Source organism: Anabrus simplex, chromosome 3 (genome assembly GCF_040414725.1).
Source record: "Anabrus simplex isolate iqAnaSimp1 chromosome 3, ASM4041472v1, whole genome shotgun sequence".
Lineage (NCBI taxonomy): Eukaryota > Metazoa > Arthropoda > Insecta > Orthoptera > Tettigoniidae > Anabrus > Anabrus simplex.
The window spans coordinates 146914733-146939117 of record NC_090267.1 but is presented as its reverse complement, the minus strand read 5'-3'; the positions used below and the strand labels follow the sequence as shown (position 1 = coordinate 146939117).

General features: G+C 42.3%; 1 protein-coding gene across 1 annotated transcript in view; it reads left to right on the top strand.

The window, feature by feature from the left end:
* The first annotated feature begins 251 nt into the window (after positions 1-251).
* LOC136867122 (nose resistant to fluoxetine protein 6) overlaps positions 252-24385 on the top strand; it is a 97202-nt gene continuing 73068 nt past the window's right edge. The window contains exons 1-3 of the mRNA XM_068226814.1: positions 252-393; positions 9657-9883; positions 17874-18067. Of these exons, the coding sequence (XP_068082915.1) occupies positions 252-393; positions 9657-9883; positions 17874-18067 (563 nt within the window). The remainder of the gene's footprint in view (positions 394-9656; positions 9884-17873; positions 18068-24385) is intronic.

The window sequence follows — 24385 nt, the reverse complement described above, 5'->3', positions numbered from 1 at the left end:
GAGATCCGTCATAATACAGTACACAAGTAAAGCAGTTGCTAAGCGAAAATGTAAGAACATCAAGACTCAAATGGTATGGCCATGTAAAAACGATGGATCAAATGAGAACAGAAAGAAAATGGCTAGAAAAGCAACTGGAAGGCAAAAGACCTAGAGGCAGACCAAAGAAACGGTGGATCAGTCAAGTAAAGTAGGACCTGGAAGGAAGAGGAGTAGAATGGCACCAAGTTGAGGAGGAAGGATAGACAAAGATGGTGAGTGCTCTTGTATCGCATGTGGGCGACTGGAGGCGGTTAAAGGATGATGATGATGATGATGATGATGCTGACGATGATGATGCTGACGATGATGATGATGACGTTGATGACTTTTTCAGATACAGTGAAATATATGGTTAGTATCATTGGCAGTCGTGTGAAATGCGTGAAACGGTAACTAGTTCTATAGACTGCAAAAGGGCCGATGCCCTCGATGTTAGGCCCCCTTAAACAACAAACAAACATAGACTGCAAAGAGAGTCGCTATAGAGATCGTTACGGCAACGTTTTAAAGGCTCTGTTCATCTGTCAGTATTTTTTCAATATTAACCCGATACTTGTCTTTCCTTTATAGCGGAAGGAAGAGATCAAATCAAAATCAGCAACAATGAAAAGAAATATGAAAGTGCAAAAGTCCACATAGAGCAAGGAAGCGAGTAGGTCACGACAAGCCACTGACAGGGAGAGGACGTATGTGCCTTAGAATCTGGGGAACAATACGAGGGGTGGACATGCATATGCTATGTGATTGTCCTGTCAACAGCGGGTGCTACCTCTAGTTAATAAATATATATAAATACTAGCTGTTACCCACGGCTTCTCTCGTAAGGATTTGGTAAGTTGATAAAAAATAGTTGTTCCTCGGTACTGCACTGAGATATTATCTGAAAAATTGCATTTCATTTACCCCAGAGCTTCTTTGTAAATCGCGTTTGTGGCATTGGTTTTTGGGGCTAAGATGACCAGGCTACTGACAGAGCTAAATGTGGAACATGCGACATGGAACTCTACATGTGAGAAAGAGTCCTCTTTTAAGTCGAAAAATAAAGGTTTCTTTATTTCTAAAGGAGATTCCAAATACCGATTTTCACGGCTGTAAACGTCTTATTTTTTGAGATATAAGTATCCTCATAAAGAGAATTCAACTCCTTCTTTACTTATTTTCGATCTCCAGCTTAAGTTGATTTTCCGAAAACAAAAAGTACGTGTTTCTTTATTTTTAAAGGGGATTACAAATACGAATTTTCACGTCTGCAACATGTTAAGTTTATGAGATATACTGTAGATATAATCATTTGAAAACTTCCTCACTCCTTGGCTGAGTGGTCAGCGTTGAGGCCTTCGGTTCACAGGGTTTCGGGTTCGATTCCGGGCTGGGTCGGGGATTTCAATCGCGTGTGATTAATTCATCTGGCTCGGGAACAGGTTGTTTGTTTGTCCCAACACACTCCTCTTCATATTCACTCAACACACCACATTACCAACCACAACAGGAATACGAAATAGTAATTATGTGTACATCCCTACACACGGGGTTGGCGTCAGGAAGGGCATCCAGCCATAAAACATGGTCAAATCCACATGTCTGACACAGTTTGCACCAGCGACCCCACAGGTGTGGAAAAAGCTGTAGAAGAATAAGATAATCATTTCAAACATTCACCCGCTTTTTTTTATTTCACCCCCTTAAGTGGATTTTCCCAAAAAAGTGTGTTCATTTATTTTTAAAGCAGATTTCAAGTACCAGTTTTAACGTCTGTAACGTCTTCAGTTTTTGAGATATATGTATCCTCATATAAAGAATTCAACCCCTTCCTCCCTTCTTTGTAACCCCCCTCCCCCTGCCCCCACGCCACCAACCGCTTACGTAGATTTTATGAAAACAAAAATGTGTGTTGTTTTATTTTTAAAGGAGATTCCAAATACCAATTTTCATGTCTGTAACATGTTAGGTTTTGTAATATATTGTAGATAATCTCGCTGCTGTAGAATCCTGGAGCTGACGTTGCCATGGTTATGGCAGTTCGTCTCTATATCCGCTTCCTAGAGCAGGGATAGTGTGGTGCCAATATCTCCATAACGGTGGGTTTTAGGACCTTAAAACATGGTTTCCGAGCCCGTAGGGCTTACCGAGTTTTGTTCTTTGCGTCAAGGGGCTTAAAATGAGCTTTGTCTCGTCCTTGTACGACAAATTCGATTTCGGCTATATTAGCCAATTATTTTTATATCTCCCCCGACGCCCCCCCCCCACCACGAATTGTATTGAAAATAAAATACAGCCCATGTTACTCAGTGGTAATTTAGCTTTCTATAGGTGAAGTAACTTTTAAAATCGGTTCAGTAGTTTTTGAGTCTATCCGTTACAAACAAATATACAAATTTTTCCTTTTTATAATATTAGTATAGATAAATAAATCGTCCCAACCTCACAACTGTTTTAACGGTAAATGCAATATGTTGCAGGGAACGTTCTCTTCCTTACAATGTTGATCATCACTTCCTAATGGACGCAAACACTGAAGAAATAATGAACATATGAGAGAAAACTTCTAGGCTAAACTCCTGAATTCAACATACAGATTTGACGAGACGGACTTGTTCCTTTCCGAAATCTTACACTGATCGGTTGTGATCTTTTCGTTTTGTGTTTTTCCTATATCCCTAGTCCTTTTTCAACTGTACCATCTTTGACATTTTCTCCCCTACCTTTTCCGTGTTTATCCAGCTTTCTTATTCTACAGTTCCTACAACATGGTTGAAGATGTGTCAAAAGTGATCCCTCAGTGAGCAATGCCGCTCTCCTCCTGAAGTTAGGAAGTAGTAACGACCTCTTCAAAGTCTGAGAAAGATGAAGAAAAATTGGAATTAATGATCAAAGAGGCTATCTATTTGCAGACGGCAGAGTATGAAGATTTCGAGGTTGTCTTCCTCCCCCGCCCTAGTTTGTGCTTATCCCCTCCATCTGTTCCTCTATTTTCTCACACTAACGTGCCTTTGTTTATTCGGTTATCCTATGTGTTTCCCTCCATGTTCCTATCTTTCTGTATATTATCTCATTCGTCACTTGCGTATTCCTATTCATTACTTCTGTTCGATAATAAATCACTGTATCAGAGTAAATCGTTTGGTCTTATCAAGCTAGCAAATTCACAGGTTACTTGTTTTCCACCTAAATCATCCGTTTCCAAACTGTGGTCCGCGGACCCCTCCGGGGCTGCGACGATAATCCAAGGGGTCCGCAATAATAATGTAAGTTGAAATTATTTAAAGAGAGAAATGTTATTGTACACACAAAATTCATAGAACACTGTGTCTTCACTGTTGTATAACCTCCATACAGTGCATGCAATTCTTGGCCGATAAATGGTACCTACAAGTTGGCGGTATCCTTGGAAACCTTGCATCACAACTCCACGTCTCTGATCGACTTTTGGATCCATAACATCCCCTATAACCTACAATTTCAAGAAAGGAAATACTGCGTTTAATGTCTTTCATGACAATATGCCTGTGTGAGTGTACCTTTTGTGCTCTCACACAAATGAAAGCAAAATACAGAAACGGAACTAATGTTAAGGCTGATCTTCGGTTCGGGTGACTAAGCTTGCAAAACACTTGGTGTTTGGAACATAGCGCCATCCGTCCCACTGATCCAACAACCGCACCAAGTGAATTTTCTCAGATAAGTTTCCATACCCAGACTGTTGTAATTATTAGCCGAGTGTCGCAATGTTTTGTAATTTGTATGGATATATAAAGTATCTTTATGTAATAAAGTTAAACTCAGATTTAAAGGAAAATAAATATTAGTGCTAAATTATAGACTACGAATACAATCAAACATGGCTACATTACAAAATTCTGTTTTTTCGTTCACAGAATTCCGTATGACATTCTGTGGCGAGGTGTCCTTGGACATGAGTGCGACATGCTGAGGGGGCCTTAGACACAAAAGGTTTGGGAAACCCTGACCTAAAGAAATACTTTTAAATACCATATCGATTCTAAGAGTAAATTCTCGGCGAATTATACAAATATGACAACAGCACAAATAAAACGTTAATGAACACACTATTTGCTCTATTATAACACCAGGCCACTGTATATGTCTGTCCGACCATGACCGATGGATTTCTTGTGAGAGTATTGTGTTGCACAGTCGACCTGGATGGATCCGGAAACACCGAGCGATTTAGCTACATAGTTCGTGTAATGAAGCTGGAAACTTGTATTCGGGACATAATAAATTTAAACCGTACCCCCTTTTTGCTGCCACGCCAGGTAAATGGTGAGGCTGTACTTTAAGGAAAGCTACGGCCCAGTCCTGGCCCATTACCATACCGGTGTCCGACTCGTTGGCTGAACGGTCAGCGTACTGGCCTTCGGTTCAGAGGGTCCCGGGTTCGATTCCCGGCCGGGTCGGGGATTTTAACTTTAATTGGTTAATTCCACTGGCACGGGGGCTGGGTGTATGTGTTGTCTTCATCATCATTTCATCCTCAACATGACGTGCAGGTCGCCTACGGGAGTCAAATAGAAAGACCTGCACCTGGCGAGCCGAACCCGTCCTGGCACTAAAAGCCATACGACCATACCGGTAGCGCCGAAGAACAGAATGTGACGTTAAACTACTAACAAACAAAAATGAGAAGTTGCTCTAACCTGTCCGGTTCGTTAGCTGAATCGTCAACATTATGGCCTTCGGTTAACAGGGCGCCGGATTCCATTACCGGCCGCATGGCGTATTTTAGACGTGTCTGGTTAATTCCTATTCAGGGCCTCTCTTATAAAAACAAACTGAACGCACAGTGTTTGTACACTCCGCTAACGGCAGGTGTCTCAGCCGCCGCGGCCGCCCTGCTTTAAGTGTGTATACAATCTTATATGAAATCTTACCTTATAAAAGATGCTGGAAGTGTCATCCTTCCTCGGTTATAACTGGTAACCACATTCTGGCTGACGCGAGTCAGATCTGCCACTGTAGTCTTTCTGATTTCTTTCGAAATGTTTCCTTTCAGTTTACCCCGCTAGTAAAAATCACACACTGTTAGATCTGCAGAACGAGGGGGAAAAAGACCAGCACTGATCACTCTGTCTGCAAACACTTCCGGGGTTGTAAGAAGGAAATCTTCTTCTGTATGAGCAGGGGCTGAATCTTGTAGAAACCACCCACGCGATATTTCTCCTGTTAACCGATAGAAGAATGGCGTCAAAATGTCATCTTGGTACCTCTCTGCATTTATGGTCGTTTCGAAAAATTAGGCCCAATTACTCGTCTTGCGCTAACAGGACAGCAAACACCAATCTTCCTGTCATAATGAGGGACGTCATAAACACCATTGGGACTTTCTGCACACCAAGAGTGAGAGTTATGACAGTTCACACGAGCTTTAAGATGAAACCAGAACTTTTACATACGAAAATACGGTGTAGCGATGATAACTGTCTCATCATATTAACAGCTGAGATCCAAACTGCTGACTCATGCCTGCCAGGTCGAACGTGTGCAGGCTCCTTGCAAGGCCAAGAACTATGCACGCCTCCCATAGTGCAGCTGCCGCCGTCCAGAGTACAAACATCGTGCATTCGGTCTGAGTTTATATGAGAGACCCTGTATTCAGGGTTTGTGTTCGAATATACAACAACATATCATATTACAAATCACCACTTAATAGCGAAAAAGCTGGGCTGGGGACTCAGAGGGTTGAGGCGCTGACCTTCTGACCTCAACCTGGCTGGCTCGACCCTGGCTCAGTCCGGTCGTATTTGAAGGTGCTCAAATACGTCAGCCTCGTGTCGGTATATTTACTGGCACGTAAAAGAACTCCTGCGGGACTAAATTCCGGCACCTCGGCGTCTCCGAAAACCGTAAAAGTGGTTAGTGGAACGTAAAGCAAAAATATTATTATTATTATTAGCGAATAAATCCATCCTCCTAGGGTAGGAGTTAAGAAGGACTTTCGGCCATAATACTCGAGGTAACGCACGTGTAGTGCCGACTCCAAGTAACTGGAAAAAGAAAAAACTCTAAATTCAATCAGAGAATCATGAAAATGCTTAGTTCGTTCTCGGAGGAGACCAGTATACAAATAAGGTCGACGTCCGATAACCAGTTGTCCTTCGTCATGTACCTGAGCATGATAACGTACAGTATCTCTGTCTACTTATTATCAATTAAAGACCACCGATATAAATACAGAATCTCAACCTACTTAAATGTAGGTTACTATGACAATGTCATTGACTGATAACGTGCTCTTAAGGTGTAATCAGTGATTATCGCAAATATAAAACGAGCTTCATTCGGCAGCCTTGCACATCACTGCAGGATGATCCTCGTAGTTCTGCTTGTTACTCTGCCCGCACTGTCTCTATCGGCACTGTCGGACAACGTCCAGGATGTTACCTGCAAGAGCCACATAGACCTCTACCTCAAGTCCATCCCAGGGAAGCAATGGGCCATGCGCAGTGAGTAATAGATCAATCAATCAATCAATCAATCAATCAATCAATCAATCAATCAATCAATCAATCAATCAATCAATCAATCAATCAACCAATACTGATCTGCATTTAGGGCAGTCGTCCAGGTGGCAGATTCTCTATTTGTTGTTTTTCTAGCCTTTTCTTAAATGATTTCAAAGAAATTGGAAATTTATTGAACATCTCCCTTGGTAAGTTATTCCAATCCCTAACTCCCCTTCCTATAAATGAATATTTGCCCCAATTTGACCTCTTGAATTCCAACTTTATCTTTATATTGCGATATTTTCTATTTTTGAAGACGCCACTCAAACTTGTTCATCTACTAATGTCATTCCACGCCAACTCTCCACTGACAGCTCGGAACATACCACTTAGTCGAGCAGCTCGTCTCCTTTCTTCCAAGTCTTCCCAGCCCTTACTTTGCAACATTTTTATAACGCTACTCTTTTGTTGTAAATCACCCAGAACAAATAGAGCTACTTTCCTTTGGATTTTTTCCAGTTCTTGAATCAAGTAATCCTGCTGAGGGTCCCATACACTGGAACCATACTTTAGTTGGGGTCTTACCAGAGACTTATATGCCCTCTCCTTTACATCCTTACTTCAACCCCTAAATACCCTCATAACCATGTGCAGAGATCTGTATCCTTTATTTACAATCCCATTTATGTGATTACCCCAAGATATCTTTCCTTATATTAACATCTAGGTAGTTACAATGATCCCCATAAGGAACTTTCACCCCATCAACGCAGTAATTAAAACTGAGAGGACTTTTCCTATTTGTGAAACTCACAACCTGACTTTTAACCCTGTTTATCAACGTACCATTGCCTACAGTCCATCACACATTATCGAGGTCATTTTGCAGTTGCTCACAATCTTGTAACTTAATTACTCTGTAGAGAAAAACATAACCTCCAAGAAACCTTATCTCTGATTCCACTTCTTTACTCACAGATCTTCTTGTAGAAGTGATGAGTGTTATAATATCGCCTGGAGTAACAGGAGCGAGATTAGACCATTATCATTCATCTTTATAGTTCATTTATTGGCTTTCTTCTTCTTCTTCTTCTTCTTCTTCTTCTTCTTCTTCTTCTTCTTACTTCCTGGCCGTATGTGTGCCCTCAATGGACGCTCCCAAGTATCACGCAGGGTCGGCTCTTCTGATCATTAGAGAGTACTCCCTGCGGTTGAATGTCTCCGCCTCTGGAATGCCGTTTCTATTCAAGGCCTTTTCGACTGTACGCCATCGTGTTGCTCTCGGATGCCCTCGTCCTCTCCATTGTTCCTCGACTGCAACGGGATGATCTTCATCTCCACGTTGTTCGTGTCCGTACCAGCGCAACTGCCGCTATCCAATTTCTCACTGATAGGGGCCGTATTTTAAATGATCCTCGTATATGCTCAATGCGCTCTCGGTCCAAGAGGGTAACACCCGCTGACCATCGCAGCATTCGCATTTCCGTTACATGCATTTGCTGATCATGCTTCTTTTGCCTTGTCCAACACTCGGAGTCGTCGTAAGTGAGGGCAGGTCTAACCATAGTTATAGGCATCCGCCTCTCACATAAGACGCCGGTCAGCAAACGCCATTTGGTCCATTCAAATTTGAAGCGATGCTTCACATCATTATCAATCGTTCTATCGATTCATCTAAAGAAATTAAAATTTTAGATTTAAAAATTGTTATTTTGTATTAATAAAGACAAATGCAACTATACATCGTGAGTCTCCTTTCTATGGTAAAATACCGGGAGATAACTGGGACGATGTGAAGTAAGCCATGAACTGAAAGTTTATCAAAGTGGAAGGAAAACGCGCATCCTACTGTGTTGCCTCTAACTTGCTGGCGTTGTTCCTCGCCCCGCCCAACATACACATCAACAATCTGTCCGGAGAATGCAATACCAAAACGTCTCGTACTCATCCATTATTTAGTTCATTTCCTTCCTTCTTAATCTGTTTATCCTCCAGGGTTGGTTTTTCCCTCGGACTCAGCGACGGATCCCACCTCTACCGCCTCAAGAGCAGTGTCCTGGAGTGTGAGACTTTGGGTCGTGGGATACAACTGCTGAGGAAGACCAGTACCTCGCCCAGGCGGCCTCACCTACTGTGCTGAACAGGGGCTTGTGGGGGATGGGAAGTTCGGAAGGGATAGACAAGAAGAGGGAAGGAAGCGGCCGTGGCCTTAAGTTAGGTACCATCCAGGCATTCCCTGGAGAAGTGGGAAACCACGGAAATCACTTGGAGCATAGCTGAGGAGGGAATCGAAACCCTCCTCTACTCAGTTGACCTCCCGAGGCTGAGTGGACCCCGTTCCAGCTCGCATCATTTTTCAAATTTCGTGGTAGAGCTGGGAATCGAACCCGGGCCCCAGGGGATGGCAGTTAATTACATTGACCACTACACCACAGAGGCGAACCATTATTTGCTTACGCTTCGCATATCTTGAGTCTCATCAAGGACTGGCAATACCGGACGAGTTGGCCGTGCGCGTAGAGGCGCGCGGCTGTGAGCTTGCATCCGGGAGATAGTGGGTTCGAATCCCACTGTCGGCAGCCCTGAAGATGGTTTTCTGTGGTTTCCCAATTTCAAACCAGGAAAATGCTGGGGCTGTACCTTAATTAAGGCCACGGCCGCTTCCTTCCAACTCCTAGGCCTATCCTATCCCATCGTCGCCATAAGTCCTATCTGTGTCTGTGCGACGTAAAGCCCATAGCAAAAAAAAAAAGGACTGGCGATTGCTCTAGCAAGGCAGTCTTAATGTATGTTCAGAAATAAGAGACCCATGATGCATCTAAAACTTCGCGTCTGTCACAACGACTGCTGTCCACCCAGATGTGTTCAGATATTGGAGTTGCACGTAGTAAGCGTGACGAAGCCTCAGTCACAGTGTTTGGGTTTCCAGAGTGGATTTGTTGCCATTCAAATGAGACGGTTCCTCAGTTAATCTCATGAGACTGAGTGAATCGGATTGTAAAATTCAGTCTGTCGCACTTAGTACCTGTGGGTATGAGACACGCAGATACTGGGTATTTTTTACTAATGTTGAACAAAAAGGTCAAGATGAAGTACTCTCTCTAACAACCATACACCGAGCTGCTTCTGTATTTGTGCCCTTTATTCCAGTGTTTGATTCTTCAACCAAAATCCCGGAAGGTATTACAACGGGACAAACTATCCATCTTGGGAACTTCGATAACTGCATTGGAATTGACCTGCCAGTTTTTACTGGGAAATATTGCTTGGCTTCCGTTGGCGTCGACAAGACAAGACCATCCCTCCAGTACCATGTGAGCAGCCGAATGAGGGGACTGCCACTGGACTTCAGAGGGAAAAAGACATCGAGCAAAATGGTAAGTTCCTCTGTTTAATTAATCTCCTAGTGTTTACTAATTAATGTTAGTTGAACAAGACGATTCCTTACGCGTGCACTGTCATCGACATAAAATTGTTAGTGTTGAACTGTAGAAGTATTGTAAGGAAAGGAATAGAATTAAGTAATTTAATAGATGTATATTTACCAGATATTACCAGATATTGTAATCATGGATGCAGAAATTTTCTCACGGCACTGGAGTGTGTATCGTAGAGATAGGATAGGAAGGGTGGGAGGGAGAGTGTTCATTCTGGTGAAAGAATAATTTGTAAGCTACGAAAAAGTTAAAGATGAGACACATGTAATTCTAGGTGTAAGGTTCATTTCTAAAGATAATATTTGGATTGATATATTTGGAGTGTACAGATCGGGAAAGGGTAGCACTGACGCGGATTCGGAATTATTTGATAGGATAGTCAGCTATGTGGGAAACGACATGGAAAGAAATGTGATTGTAGCGGGAGATCTGAATTTGCCAGATGTCAATTGGGAAGGAAATGCGAACGACAGGTACCATGACCAACAAATGGCAAATAAGTTAATATGGGAAGGACAGCTGATTCAGAAAGTGATGGAACCAACCAGAGGGAAAAATATCCTGGCTGTGGTGCTGATAAAACCAGATGAGCTCTATAGGGAAACTGAAGTAATAGATGGTATTAGTGATCATGAAGCTGTTTTTGTGGTAGTTAAAAATAAATGTGATAGAAAGGAAGGTCTTAAAAGTAGGACTGTTAGGCAGTACCATATGGCTGATAAAGCAGGCATGAGGCAGTTTCTAAAAAGTAACTATGATCAGTGGAAAACGGTAAATAAAAATGTAAACAGACTCTGGGATGGGTTTAAAGAAATGGTTGAGGAATGCGAAAACAGGTTTGTACCATTAAGGGTGGTAAGGAATGGTAAAGACCCACCTTATTATAATAGAGAAATAAAGAGACTAAGAAGGAGGTGCAGACTGGAAAGAAATAGAGTTAGAAATGGCTGTGGAAGTAAGGAGAAATTGAAGGAACTTACTAGAAAATTGAATCTAGCAAAGAAGGCAGCTAAGGATAAAATGATGGCAAGCATAATTGGCAGTCATACAAATTTTAGTGAAAAATGGAAGGGTATGTATAGGTATTTTAAGACAGGAACAGGTTCCAAGAAGGACATTCCAGGAATAATTAATGAACAAGGGGAGTGCGTATGTGAGGATCTTCAAAAGGCAGAAGTATTCAGTCAGCAGTATGTAAAGATTGTTGGTTACAAGGATAATGTCGAGATAGAGGAGGAGACTAAGGCCAAAGAAATAATAAAATTTACATATGATAATAATGACATTTACAATAAGATACAAAAGTTGAAAACTAGAAAAGCGGCTGGAATTGATCAGATTTCTGGGGATATACTAAAGACAATGGGTTGGGATATAGTACCATATCTGAAGTACTTATTTGATTATTGTTTGGTCCGAGGAGCTATACCAGATGAATGGAGAGTTGCTATAGTAGCCCCTGTGTATAAAGGAAAGGGTGATAGACATAAAGCTGAAAATTACAGGCCAGTAAGTTTGACATGTATTGTATCTAAGCTTCGGGAAGGCATTCTTTCTGATTATATTAGACATGTTTGTGAAATTAATAACTGGCTTGATAGAAGGCAGTTCGGTTTTAGGAAAGGTTATTCCACTGAAGCTCAACTTGTAGGATTCCAGCAAGATATAGCAGATATCTTGGATTCTGGAGGTCAAATGGACTGTATCGCGATTGACCTGTCTAAAGCATTTGATAGGGTGGATCAAGGGAGACTACTGGCAAAAATGAGTGCAATTGGACTCCACAAAAGAGTGACTGAATGCGTTGCTATATTTCTAGAAAATAGATCTCAGAGAATTGGAGTAGGTGAAGCTTTATCTGACCCTGTAATAATTAAGAGGGGAATTCTTCAAGGCAGTATTATCGGACCTTTATGTTTTCTTATATATATAAATGATATGAGTAAAGGACTGGAATCGGAGGTAAGGCTTTTTGCGGATGATGTTATTCTCTATAGAGTGATAAATAAGTTACAAGATTGTGAGCAACTGCAACGTGACCTCGAAAATGTTGTGAGATGGACAGCAGGCAATGGTATGTTGACAAACGGGGTTAAAAGTCAGGTTGTGAGTTTCACAAATAGGAAAAGTCCTCTGAGTTTTAATTACTGCGTTGATGAGGTGAAAGTTCCTTATGGGGATCATTGTAACTACCTAAGTGTTAATATAAGGAAAGATATCTTGGGGTAATCACATAAATGGGATTGTAAATAAAGGGTACAGATCTCTGCACATGGTTATGAGGGTGTTTAGGGGTTGTAGTAAGGAAGTAAAGGAGAGTGCATATATAAGTCTCTGGTAAGACCCCAACTAGAGTATGGTTCCAGTGTATGGGACCCTCACCAGGATTACCTGATTCAAGAACTGGAAAAAAATCCAAAGAAAAGCAGCTCGATTTGTTCTGGGTGATTTCCGACAAAAGAGTAGCGTTACAAAAATGTTGCAATGTTTGGGTTGGGAAGAATTGAGAGAAAGAAGAAGAGCTGCTCGACTAAGTGGTATGATCCGAGCTGTCAGCGGAGAGATGGCGTGGAATGACATTAGTAGACGAATAAGTTTGAGTGGCGTTTTTAAAAGTAGGAAAGATCACAATATGAAGATAAAGTTAGAACTCAAGGGAACAAACTGTGGCAAATATTCATTTATAGGAAGGGGAGTTAGGGATTAGAATAACTTACCAAGGGAGATGTTCAATAAATTTCCAATTTCTTTGAAATCATTTCGGAAAAGGCTAGGAAAGCAACAGATAGGAAGTCTGCCACCTGGGCGACTGCCCTAAATGCAGATCAGTATTGATTTATTGATTGATTGATCGTATCAAGGTAAACAGTTCCGCGTCACCTAGAGTTCCGAAGAATGGGTTGTTGCTATTTCATCTCGTGAACTGCATTCATATATATGATCACGCGCTTGTTAACCACAAATGTAAATAGATACGAGGGCTACAAACAGTATTTGTTGTGAACACTATCATAAGCTTATATATATATATATATTGTAAAATCCGGACTCACTCAACTTGGGGAAGACATGCATTTTAGTTTACTAGCTTTTATTTTCGTTCAACGTTTCTTTATTAATGTGCAGCTCCATGGCTAAATGGTTAGCGTGCTGGTCTATGGTCAGAGGGGTCCCGGGTTCTATTCCCGGCAGGGTCGGAAATTTTCACCATAATTGGTTAATTCCCCTGGCACGGGGACTGGGTCTATGGGTCGTCTTCATCATCACTTAATCCTCATCACGACGCGCAGGTCACCTACGGGAGTCAAATCAAAAGACCTGCACTGGCAAGCCGAAGTCCTCGGACACATCCCGGCACTAAAAGCCATACGCAATTTCATTTTTTTTTAAATTAGTGATTTCCTCTAAAACAGCTTTGAATGTGAATGGTTCTGAATTTGGAGACTGGGTAAATAATATTATCTACGCTGAAGAGATCTATTATAGTAGCGATGCACCAGGTTGCACCTAGGTTTCAAAGCGATCATGACATCAAAACTGGACAAGATATCTCTGATAGGGAGGATGAATCAGGGGAGGAATTATCAGATGCTCACATGGGCGCCCACAGGATCTTTTCCAGGGAGGGGCACATTAACAATTTTCTTGAATATAAAAACCAATATAACGTCAGCAACATTAAATTGTTTACAGAAATTTCCGGTTATAACAGATGCTAGGTGACTGTCAGTAATTGCAGTTTATGAAATAATCTGGCATGATATTAAACAATTGAACATCAACATTTTAGAATTCCAGGGGGGGCAAGTGCCCCCCCTGGCCCCCCCTTGCGGGCGCCCATGGATGCTCAGATTGTAAAACACCAGTCTGCAGTATATGTTCAGTAAAATTTTACCCTGATTGTGTCCTCTAAACTTGTCTTCATATAAAGCAGTGATATTCATCTCCCAGTATAATAGTGAATAGACGTCAATTACCATTTTTTAATATTTATTTAAATACTTCCTCTCATGCAGAGACAAATTATACATTAATTTTTAGAAAAGAAATAGATACACTTGAGAAAAGTACTCGGGCATAAAAGTGCCACATTGCTGGTGAGCTGGGGTTTGGTAAACTCTGTCGCTCAAAAAACGACAATAATTGTGAAGGCAATCTGAGGGACTTCTCGTCCACTCACTTAGGCGATTGCCAATAGACTGACTGAAAGCCATCTGGGCTATAGTTGCCCACACCACATTACTCATGGAACAGTGGCAGCTTGTATTTTTGTTAGTTAAGGAACAAACACGTGCACAGCAGGTCAAGTATTTCGGTTCTTTGTAGGAGCATTAAAGTGGAACCGAAAACAAATTATAGATTTCTTGAACATTTCCAGAAAGCATGAATGTTTGTGGAATCCCACGTGTGATTTGCATATGAAGAAGGATACAATAGACGCAGCCTTGCATACCCAGAGAGTTTCTTTAACAACTGTGTTATTAGCCACGAGTAATTATCTACCAGTACTAGCCTTGTGTTACAGATCTACTTGACGCTAGTCGAGCCACAAGCACTAGCCGCCCATAGTAGCTGCTAGTAAACTAGCCTAGTGTGACACAGACTTGTAACTTTTGCAATTTATTGATGTACTGAACAGATAAACGTTGACTCAACTAAGTGAAAATAACAAGGATAATGGGCGCCACCTGCAAAACACTTGCAGGAATATTTAATTATGTAGAGCAACGAGCCACTCCCTCTCCCAAGGCGACGGTCATCAGGCTGACGAGGCTCCAGACTTGCTTTGTAACCTTACCTGTTTGCTATATAACCCCTGAAATTAAATTTGGGTAACATGCCAGGTTCAGCCTTACTCCACTGACAAAAGACTCACTTAAAGTTTGATTCTATGACTTTACTCCCAGAATAAGAACTAATATGTGACAAACACCAACACTTATGCCACCCACTTAGTGCTTGCTGTTTACATAGAGCTAATATACACAATACCACCCAACAAAATCATCTCTTCACGATATTTACTCGTTTGCCGTCTTACAAAGGCAAATTACACATCATTAAAATCTTCAATAAACATAGAACATCGAATAATAACTAATATGTGACAAACACAAACAAAATCAACACTAATGCAACCCACTTAGTGCTGGCCGTTTACATAGAGCTAATATACACAATACCACCCAACAAAATCATCTCTTCACGAGATTTACTCGTTTGCCGTCTTACAAAGGCAAATTACACATCATTAAAATCTTCAATAAACATAGAACATCATTATACTTTTAACATACCTCCAGGTAAGAGCCCCTTCGCACTTCACTGTTACCGTGAATTCTAATCTGGTAGAGAAAAGTACGACGACTATTTCTCTACATATGGATGCAACCTTCTTAAGACGAGCATCCCTAACCTTATTTACACTTCTTCGTCGACGTCTTGAATTCTTTCCAATTGCTGGCTGGACAGAAAGTGTTACATCTCCAGAGGCAAGCAAATAGCAAAATTCTTCATCAACTGAAGCTGCATACTCGGGTGACAAGTTCCAAACAAACACTTTCTTTTTACAGAAAGTCCACTGCAAAGCCGGTAAGTTGTTGAGATTATACCTTGATCGCTCCGGAACAGATACTCACGTACAATAGCAGATCGTATAGCAAACTGCGCAAATACGTCGCTCCCGCAGACCAGTACAAATGAGAAACACTCAGTATCAGCATCAGAGTCGGAAACACAATGAGAATCAGAATCAGAATCAGAATCAGAATGACTCGCCGCACACGCGTACCCACTTATATATCCTTGCTACACGTGGTTATCGCGTCCTGAAAAGTTCACTGGTAGCAACGCTCACACCGGCACTTCTTCCCGCGTCACTTTGTCAACACAAACCTCGCTCAAAACAAAGCCCTCGCATTGGCTATCGAGTATATGATGTGACATAGACCGTCCACTCATGTATGTCCACATTGATTCACTCCAATTCTTCAACCGATACAACCTGCCGTACCCCGTGTTTTCAAGCCACCTGTTGCAACACATCCAACTGACTTCAACCGTCCTTCCCGATATAGTCGCAGTTTTCCCGGTTGCACAATCCTAACGGCTAGGCCATATTTACAGACTCTTACCCAAACGGAAATTTATACAAAATATAATGATGAACATATGCAATATTCCCTAACTATACATTCTTCTTATAATATTACGTTTTTACATGGTAAATAAACAAAATTACATGATTTTAACCTTACAAACTATATACGAAAATTTCCTAACCTAAAAACTCGGGGATCGTACATACGTACGGTTACAGACTTAAGGAAAGGTTTAAGCATAGGATTAAGAAAGGAGCTTCCCGATCTTGATGTGAAACGTATGGTAGCGTGGATAGACGTGAAATAGTGGGGCGATCTTAGGCTAGAAAGGCGCAATCCTGGAGGATATGAATTTCAACCAAGAGTAGCTCGCGTTGCTATAAAGCAATGTAGCACATCATCGCTCCATGGAAATATATGTAGTTTGCATGTATGAAAGTAGATGGCGGAGTGCGTGTTCTTAAGCACTGCTTCCTAATCATCAGTCACAGCTGGTTCCTCCCATCTCCTTACCCAACTTCATTCATTTCATCATTAACTCCTCAACTGAGGTTAACGTTATCAAGGGCATCCGGCCGTTAAAACATACCATATAAATTCATCTCATCCCCGACCCCGTATTAACTACTACTACCGACCGCAAATACATTTTGCGGGATATATTATAGATTGTTATTAAATTTTCTCGCTTACTGTGTGGTTTATTTTCGTGATATCTTGAAGGATTTTACGATATTGGTCCATACACTTACCGTTTGATGAACCATGAATACTAATAATCATTAAAGTGCTCATTGTGAGTTATCTATTGAAGACAGACATGCGCTATCGCGAACTTTTGGGGGGGGGGGTTCATTAACAGATACAAATGCTATCCACATAATTTGAGACAGCATATTTAATTTTAAGGGTCTCAGCCGCACAATTATTTCGAACTTGCTCAACTTTCTTAATCTGCCTGCTCTCCTGATAATCTAGCCACAATAATGTTGAAGAAATAAGCTTTCTAACTGTGTAGGAATTACTGAAATCGGTTGTTGAGTGTTTCCCGAGATACCCTCCATTGATAAATAAACAAACAAAAAACGAACTTTCTCTCTTTATAATTAATGGTATAATGCAACAGGAAATAATTTACATTCTATATACATTATTAGAGAAATATGGAATGTACAATGTAATCGAGAGTTTTTAAACTTGTTGATGTTATGAAACCGGTCTAGAAAGCCAAGAATAACGGCCGAGAGTGTTCGTCATGCCGACCACACAACACCTCGTAATCTGCAGGCCTTAGGGTTGAACAGTGGTCGCTTGGTGGGCCAAGGCTCTTCGGGGCTGTTTCGTCACGGGGTTGGGTTTGGTTTGGTTTGATGGTACGAAATATATCATGAAGGTCTTAACTGGTGAACTGAAGTCCAGGAAGTAATCTTTACGAACTGCACTGTTATAAATGATGCATATCTCGCGGAGAGGAGAATTTGCTCAAAGGGATGTTCCACCAAAACTTTTCAGTTTGAAAAGTTACAATCCGTCCTGTACAAAGCCACTGGACGAAATATTTTCACATTCATCATCAGAATTCCCATACAAAGTGAGTGAAGCAGGAAAATATTTTGTTAATGTAATGAGATAATATTAAATCTTAGGAAATTCCTTGACCATCAACGAATGGATTTTTCTTATGAAGTATTTAGTTCTTCCGAGTTTAACCGTGTTGTTGATGTATGTACTTAACGTACATTTTGCTGACGTTTAAAATGCGTTACATTACAGTATTCTTTATCAAACCGACTGATGTACCGCTACTCGATACGAATGTTGTGTTCCAGGATGAGTCACTTACCGTCTTAGACAAGTTAACTATGGAGATCGCAGTCTGTGTGCCATCTTCCTGTGCTGCTCAAGATATCGAGATTTTCCTGAACGCCATCCTCGAGGAAGTAGGCTTCCAAGCTACAGTGTCAGAGGAAGACTGTCAGACCAACCTTAGCAAAGAGCTGAGACTTGTCGACTGGATAACAATGTAAGTTCTCAAGACTTCAACGTCGTTCACCATACAGCTTTTTACACGTCATGTGCTTTGAGGTGAGCAACTACAAAAGGTCGCTGAGGATCTCCGCGGATGATGTTTGAAGGGTAATTAGCTTATATGAAAAGCCATGCCTCCATCAACTATCATGCTCAGTTGGAAAGCCAGCATTCCTAGCTATAGCCCGACAACGTAATTTCCATTGCAGCAGACTTTTTCGCACAGCTAGCATGTCTGACTTATCCCACTCTTTCTGACAGGCTTTCCAGAGGCCATTGGTAGTGCATGGACGTCTATTTCCTAAGGCCCTTGTTAGGAGTCTAAATGCACAAAAGTCCATGGATGCCTTCACCGGAATATCAGTAAAAAGAACTGCATGCATTGCAGTTTCCATCTCCATTCTTTACCTTGATATACCCATACCTGATTTTTCGCCCTCCCCTACAGTGCTGGGATATCTGTGTTGGAAATGAGTGTTGAAACCTCTTGTTGATAGCATGTAGAGTTCGCCTTCACATTACTAGCAAGAAGGCGAATGGTTAACTTGCTATTGTACGAGTAGCAGTGTCCAGCGATGATCATGAAACCCCTTGGAAAACTAATACAATGTTGATTTCTAAAAAATTGTCTCTATGGCGGTAGTAAATAGAGATAGGTTTGTTACAATCATTAAGGTACATGCTTCGTTCAGTGTCACCACATTTTTCCATCTCTCGCCTGCCAGATAGCCCTCATACAGCTGTTTGCGTTAGTGCGACGTTCCGAAATGTGACAAGGCTTGTAAGCTCGGCGCTTATGCTGCTCTTCTAATTGCAGGTCCTTGGTGTTAACTGTTGAAACAGACATCCCCAACTTACGTGTGATAGTTCTTTGGATGGCAGGGTTACCACCTGAGTCAAGGACCTTAAGTTTACTCACCACTTCTGGTGTACGGCTAGTGGCTCGTCGTGGGTTTGCCTGTTGTTTTAACCTCTGGAATTAAGCTGTCGGCCTTTGCGTTTTTAATTCAATACAGCACAGATTCCGTTCTTTGAAATCAAGAAATCACGCTTCTTGCACATTCCTTGGATTGCAGAATAACTATATTTATCATCGGAAAGGGCTGTTATGTAGCCCTCCTAGGAAGGGTCAATCCTCTTCGGCATCGTTGCAGCTAATGTCACGAAACTCTACACACAGGTTCGCAGTACTGACAGAAATCGTCACTCCCCGTTTTGACGTGCTCATGTTGATAACAGCGCCCCCAGCGGTCTTAAAACTCGTCACCAGAGATCCAGAACGACCTTCTGTAATCACAGTTGCCGAATAAGTTTGACAGTTATTTAGTCATTCTCTGGAGTCTCTATTTGGGGACTTCTGCACATGGAGTGACTTACTAAACTATAATAAAGCTAATATCTAGAGCTGAACAAAATCACCTATTCCCACTCGCACTGAACTTGGCGAGGGGATGAGAGGTATGTTCTTTTTAACGCAGACTTACATTCCTCTACAACGGGGACGTGGAAAGAAAAAAATGTTAAGACGCTTTTAGTGTTTGCAAGCCTTTGCTGGCGAGATGTGTTTATAGTGCACTCTGTCTTCTGGTATGGACTAGAATAAATTTACCGAGCTCGATAGCTGCAGTCGCTTAAGTGCGGGCAGTATCCAGTATTCGGTAGATAGTGGGTTCGAACCCCACTGTCGGCAACCCTGAAGATGGTTTTCCGTGGTTTCCCATTTTCACACCAGGCAAATGCTAGGGCTGTACACTAATTAAGGCTACGGCCACTCGGTGAGGAAAGCAACGGGAAACTATCTCACTCACTTCCCTAGTATGCCTCTTCAGTGACGCTTAGACCATCTATGAGAGCTATTGGTGGAGCTATGGAGGATCAAGCCAGCCTTCGGGCTCAATACCCAACATACGAAGGTTGGAACTTAAATAGTGGCAACTAATTATTTACAACAGATACAAAAGAGTTACATGTTAGCAACCTTTACTGTCCTTCAATGTAGTCCCGTTGCCAGCGATGTGGAAGTCGTAGTATACCTTTACCAGAGCCTGTTCTCTTGATGGTGCGAATGGAGCGGTCTACTGTCTGTCGAATCTCTGGAACAGTTCTGAAGCGAATGCTCACGAATCGTCTTCTTCTTCTTCACTCGTAGGACGACCTACCCGATGAATGTCCGCCACAGTTTGCCGGCCATCGTTGAAGGCTTTTACCCAATGCACCACTGTTCTGTAAGGCAATGCAGATTCCCCGCAAGCCTCTTGAAGACCTTGATGACACTGTCGTGCTGTACGACCTCTGGCACATTCAATCTGGATCCAACTCCGTTGTTCCTGTTTCGAAAACATAGTGACAACGTTACGTTAGACCGCTAGCTCACACGTGACTGTGTTTCTCTCTCTTGTGCGCACGCAGGTGATGTGGGAAGGGCGAGTCCATTTGCTCTGAGGTAAGGTAGGTATGTAACCAACGTGTGCTATCAGCGACAATATTAGATTCCCTTGTATAGCGTCTCCACAGCAGTGTTGCCACTATTTAAGTTCCAAACCTCGTACATTATTTTAGTGTTTGGGTAGAACGCGTATAGCACCGAGAATATTTAACTTACAATTATGTTTAATGCCTCAATTGACGGGTAAAAGAAGAGGCTACCTGTTGTAAATAATAATAATAATAATAATAATAATAATAATAATAATAATAATAATAATAATAATAATAATAATAATAATAATAATAATAATAATAATAATAATAATAATAATAATAAAGATCTGAGACGTAGTTTTCATGAAATAGCGCTTCAAAGTAAGACATAATTTGTACTAAAGATGTGACATCACACGCATACTCTGTTACAAGATGGCGCTATGTTGACTCACGCGCTCAGCTGGAGGTTAGATGTTATTGTGAATACACTGACTGACAGAGCAAATGCAACACCAAGAAGGAGTAGTCAGAACTTTATGCCAATTGCAGGGTAGACTGACGTCACTGAGGTATGCTCCTGATGTGAAATGCGCCGCTGTGCTGCGCACGTAGCGAACGATAAATGGGACACGGCGTTGGCGAATGGCCCACTTCGTACCGTGATTTCTCAGCCGACAGTCATTGTAGAACGTGTTGTCGTGTGCCACAGGACACGTGTATAGCTAAGAATGCCAGGCCGCCGTCAACGGAGGCATTTCCAGCAGACAGACGACTTTACGAGGGGTATGGTGATCGGGCTGAGAAGGGCAGGTTGGTCGCTTCGTCAAATCGCAGCCGATACCCATAGGGATGTGTCCACGGTGCAGCGCCTGTGGCGAAGATGGTTGGCGCAGGGACATGTGGCACGTGCGAGGGGTCCAGGCGCAGCCCGAGTGACGTCAGCACGCGAGGATCGGCGCATCCGCCGCCAAGCGGTGGCAGCCCCGCACGCCACGTCAACCGCCATTCTTCAGCATGTGCAAGACACCCTGGCTGTTCCAATATCGACCAGAACAATTTCCCGTCGATTGGTTGAAGGAGGCCTGCACTCCCGGCGTCCGCTCAGAAGACTACCATTGACTCCACAGCATAGACGTGCACGCCTGGCATGGTGCCGGGCTAGAGCGACTTGGATGAGGGAATGGCGGAACGTCGTGCTCTCCGATGAGTCACGCTTCTGTTCTGTCAGTGATAGTCACCGCAGACGAGTGTGGCGTCGGCGTGGAGAAAGGTCAAATCCGGCAGTAACTGTGGAGCGCCCTACCGCTAGACAACGCGGCATCATGATTTGGGGCGCTATTGCGTATGATTCCACGTCACCTCTAGTGCGTATTCAAGGCACGTTAAATGCCCACCGCTACGTGCAGCATGTGCTGCGGCCGGTGGCACTCCCGTACCTTCAGGGGCTGCCCAATGCTCTGTTTCAGCAGGATAATGCCCGCTCACACACTGCTCGCATCTCCCAACAGGCTCTACGAGGTGTACAGATGCTTCCGTGGCCAGCGTACTCTCCGGATCTCTCACCAATCGAACACGTGTAGGATCTCATTGGACGCCGTTTGCAAACTCTGCCCCAGCCTCGTACGGAGGACCAACTGTGGCAAATGGTTGACAGAGAATGGAGAACCATCCCTCAGGACACCATCCGCACTCTTATTGACTCTGTACCTCGACGTCTTTCTGCGTGCATCGCCGCTCGCGGTGGTCCTACATCCTACTGAGTCGATGCCGTGCGCATTGTGTAACCTGCATATCGGTTTGAAATAAACATCAATTATTCATCCGTGCCGTCTCTGTTTTTTCCCCAACTTTCATCCCTTTCGAACCACTCCTCCTTGGTGTTGCATTGTCACTGTCAGTCAGTGTATATCGTGCTCAGTTATCTAGAATAACAAGTTTGATATTGGAAGAGGAAAATTTGCTTAGGATTCGGCAAAAACGTGCAAAAGAAAAAGTTGAAACGAGAAAAGTGAATGATGAAGGAATAAAATGAATTGAACGGAAAGAGCTTAATAGGCGTTACTTTGAGAAATTCAAACAGCGAAAACAATTTTCAATAACCACTTTGAAGTAAATGAATATGCACCTACATCAAGTACGACACGAAAAGTGAACCAGTGGATTTGAACATTCCACAATTGGATGTGAGTGAAGAAACTACTCGTGAATAACGTTGAAATTGCATTGATGTATCTTGCAGCAAGTATTTTAAACAGTCTTTTTCTGGACAATGAATTTGGTTTTGCGTGTGATGTTTGCGATAGAGTTTGGTTTTATTTCTTATAAGTAATTGTACAAAACCCTGCGGCCGCTACAATAGTGACAGCATACCACCAATGTTTTTACAGTTTGCTTTACGTCGCACCGACACAGACAGGTCTTATGGTAACGATGGGGTAGACAAGGGCTGGGAGTGGGAAGGAAGCGGCCGTGGCCGCACGTATCTCGTATGAAGATGGGAAACCACTGAAAACTATCTTCAGGGCTGCCGACAGCTGTGTTCGAACACACTATCTCTGGAATGCAAGCTCACAGGTGCTCGGCCCTTACAGCACGTCCAACTTGCACGGTGGGGTGTGTTGCATAGTGGGTTACGTGCGAGTAATATAGGACTAACTCCAGAGAGAAGAGTAGTGCAGTATAAACGGAGAAGAGTTTATATTAAGGTTGCCGCACATTATAGAGCTGCACATCTTAAAAATTATTGTGCATCACAGCCGATCGCTTAGTTCCACGGCCTTTTTGTTACCGCTAGTACCTCGGAATTACGTACGTTTAATGTTCAAATCAAACCAGACTTTGTACCTCAGTTAAACAGTTTCTGTGTCACTTTCAGAAGCCTCTTCCCTCTGAGTTTTACGAAATGCCGTTATGTAGAGAGCATATAGCTTCTCAGACGCCATCATAATATCGTCTTTCACCTCTTTGCTTACATTTATATCATTTATTGTTCACTTATGACGTATGATGGGTATGTTATTAATCTTTCAAAATCCTTGCCCGAGCATAGGGTGGGTTCTCCCCGTTCTTCTTCGATACAATGTAAAATATTCTTCATACACCACTCTTACCGATTTTTCCTTACAGTTCATACAAACTGTGTCAATTAACTAGCAGTCGGAGACTACGGGGATCGTATGCTTCACGTCAGAGCAGGCTTGTACATCAGAGTTCTAAAACTTCGATGCACGACTGCCTACTAGCTAGGGGGTTTCACTACCTGGTGAAGATGTCGGCCATGAGCTCTGACTCGTTGTTCGTCTGTAGTAATACCTTTCTGGTTCCTAGTTGCAAATTTTCTTTAACGTAATGACTCGCATTGCTTCTCTGATATTTATAATCACACAGCAGTTCCACCTGTGATTTCAGTTTGATCTTTTCAATAGACTGAAATCGTTGTCGTTCCAAGATGAATTTCAGTTTAAGGAATGGAAAATGTCTACCTGGGCTAGGTCTGGTGAGTAGGGAGGATGGAGAAGCACAGTTGTTGTCATATTTGTCCAGAATTGACGAATCAATAACGACGCGTGAGATCCCTCAAATTGCCTACAACAGCACTGCTTCCTTAAGTGGAAGAGCTTTGAAAGAATTGTGTTAATAGGGGTAAGGAGTACAAAGCCAACTTGGCTGCAGGTAAGCCCCTTAGGTCCGGTTTCATCAACACATGTTAGTACTTAACAAGGTGTTAAATCATTTTAACATACGATTTAAGAAAATTTGCGTTTCATCAACAAATGTTAAACTGCGTATTAAAGTTAACATCAGCCATTTCCAATGTTAAATGGCTAACATTAGCATTTAGCAACGTTCCAAAATGGCTGCTGTGAATCTCGCTTTCGAGGCGGAATTG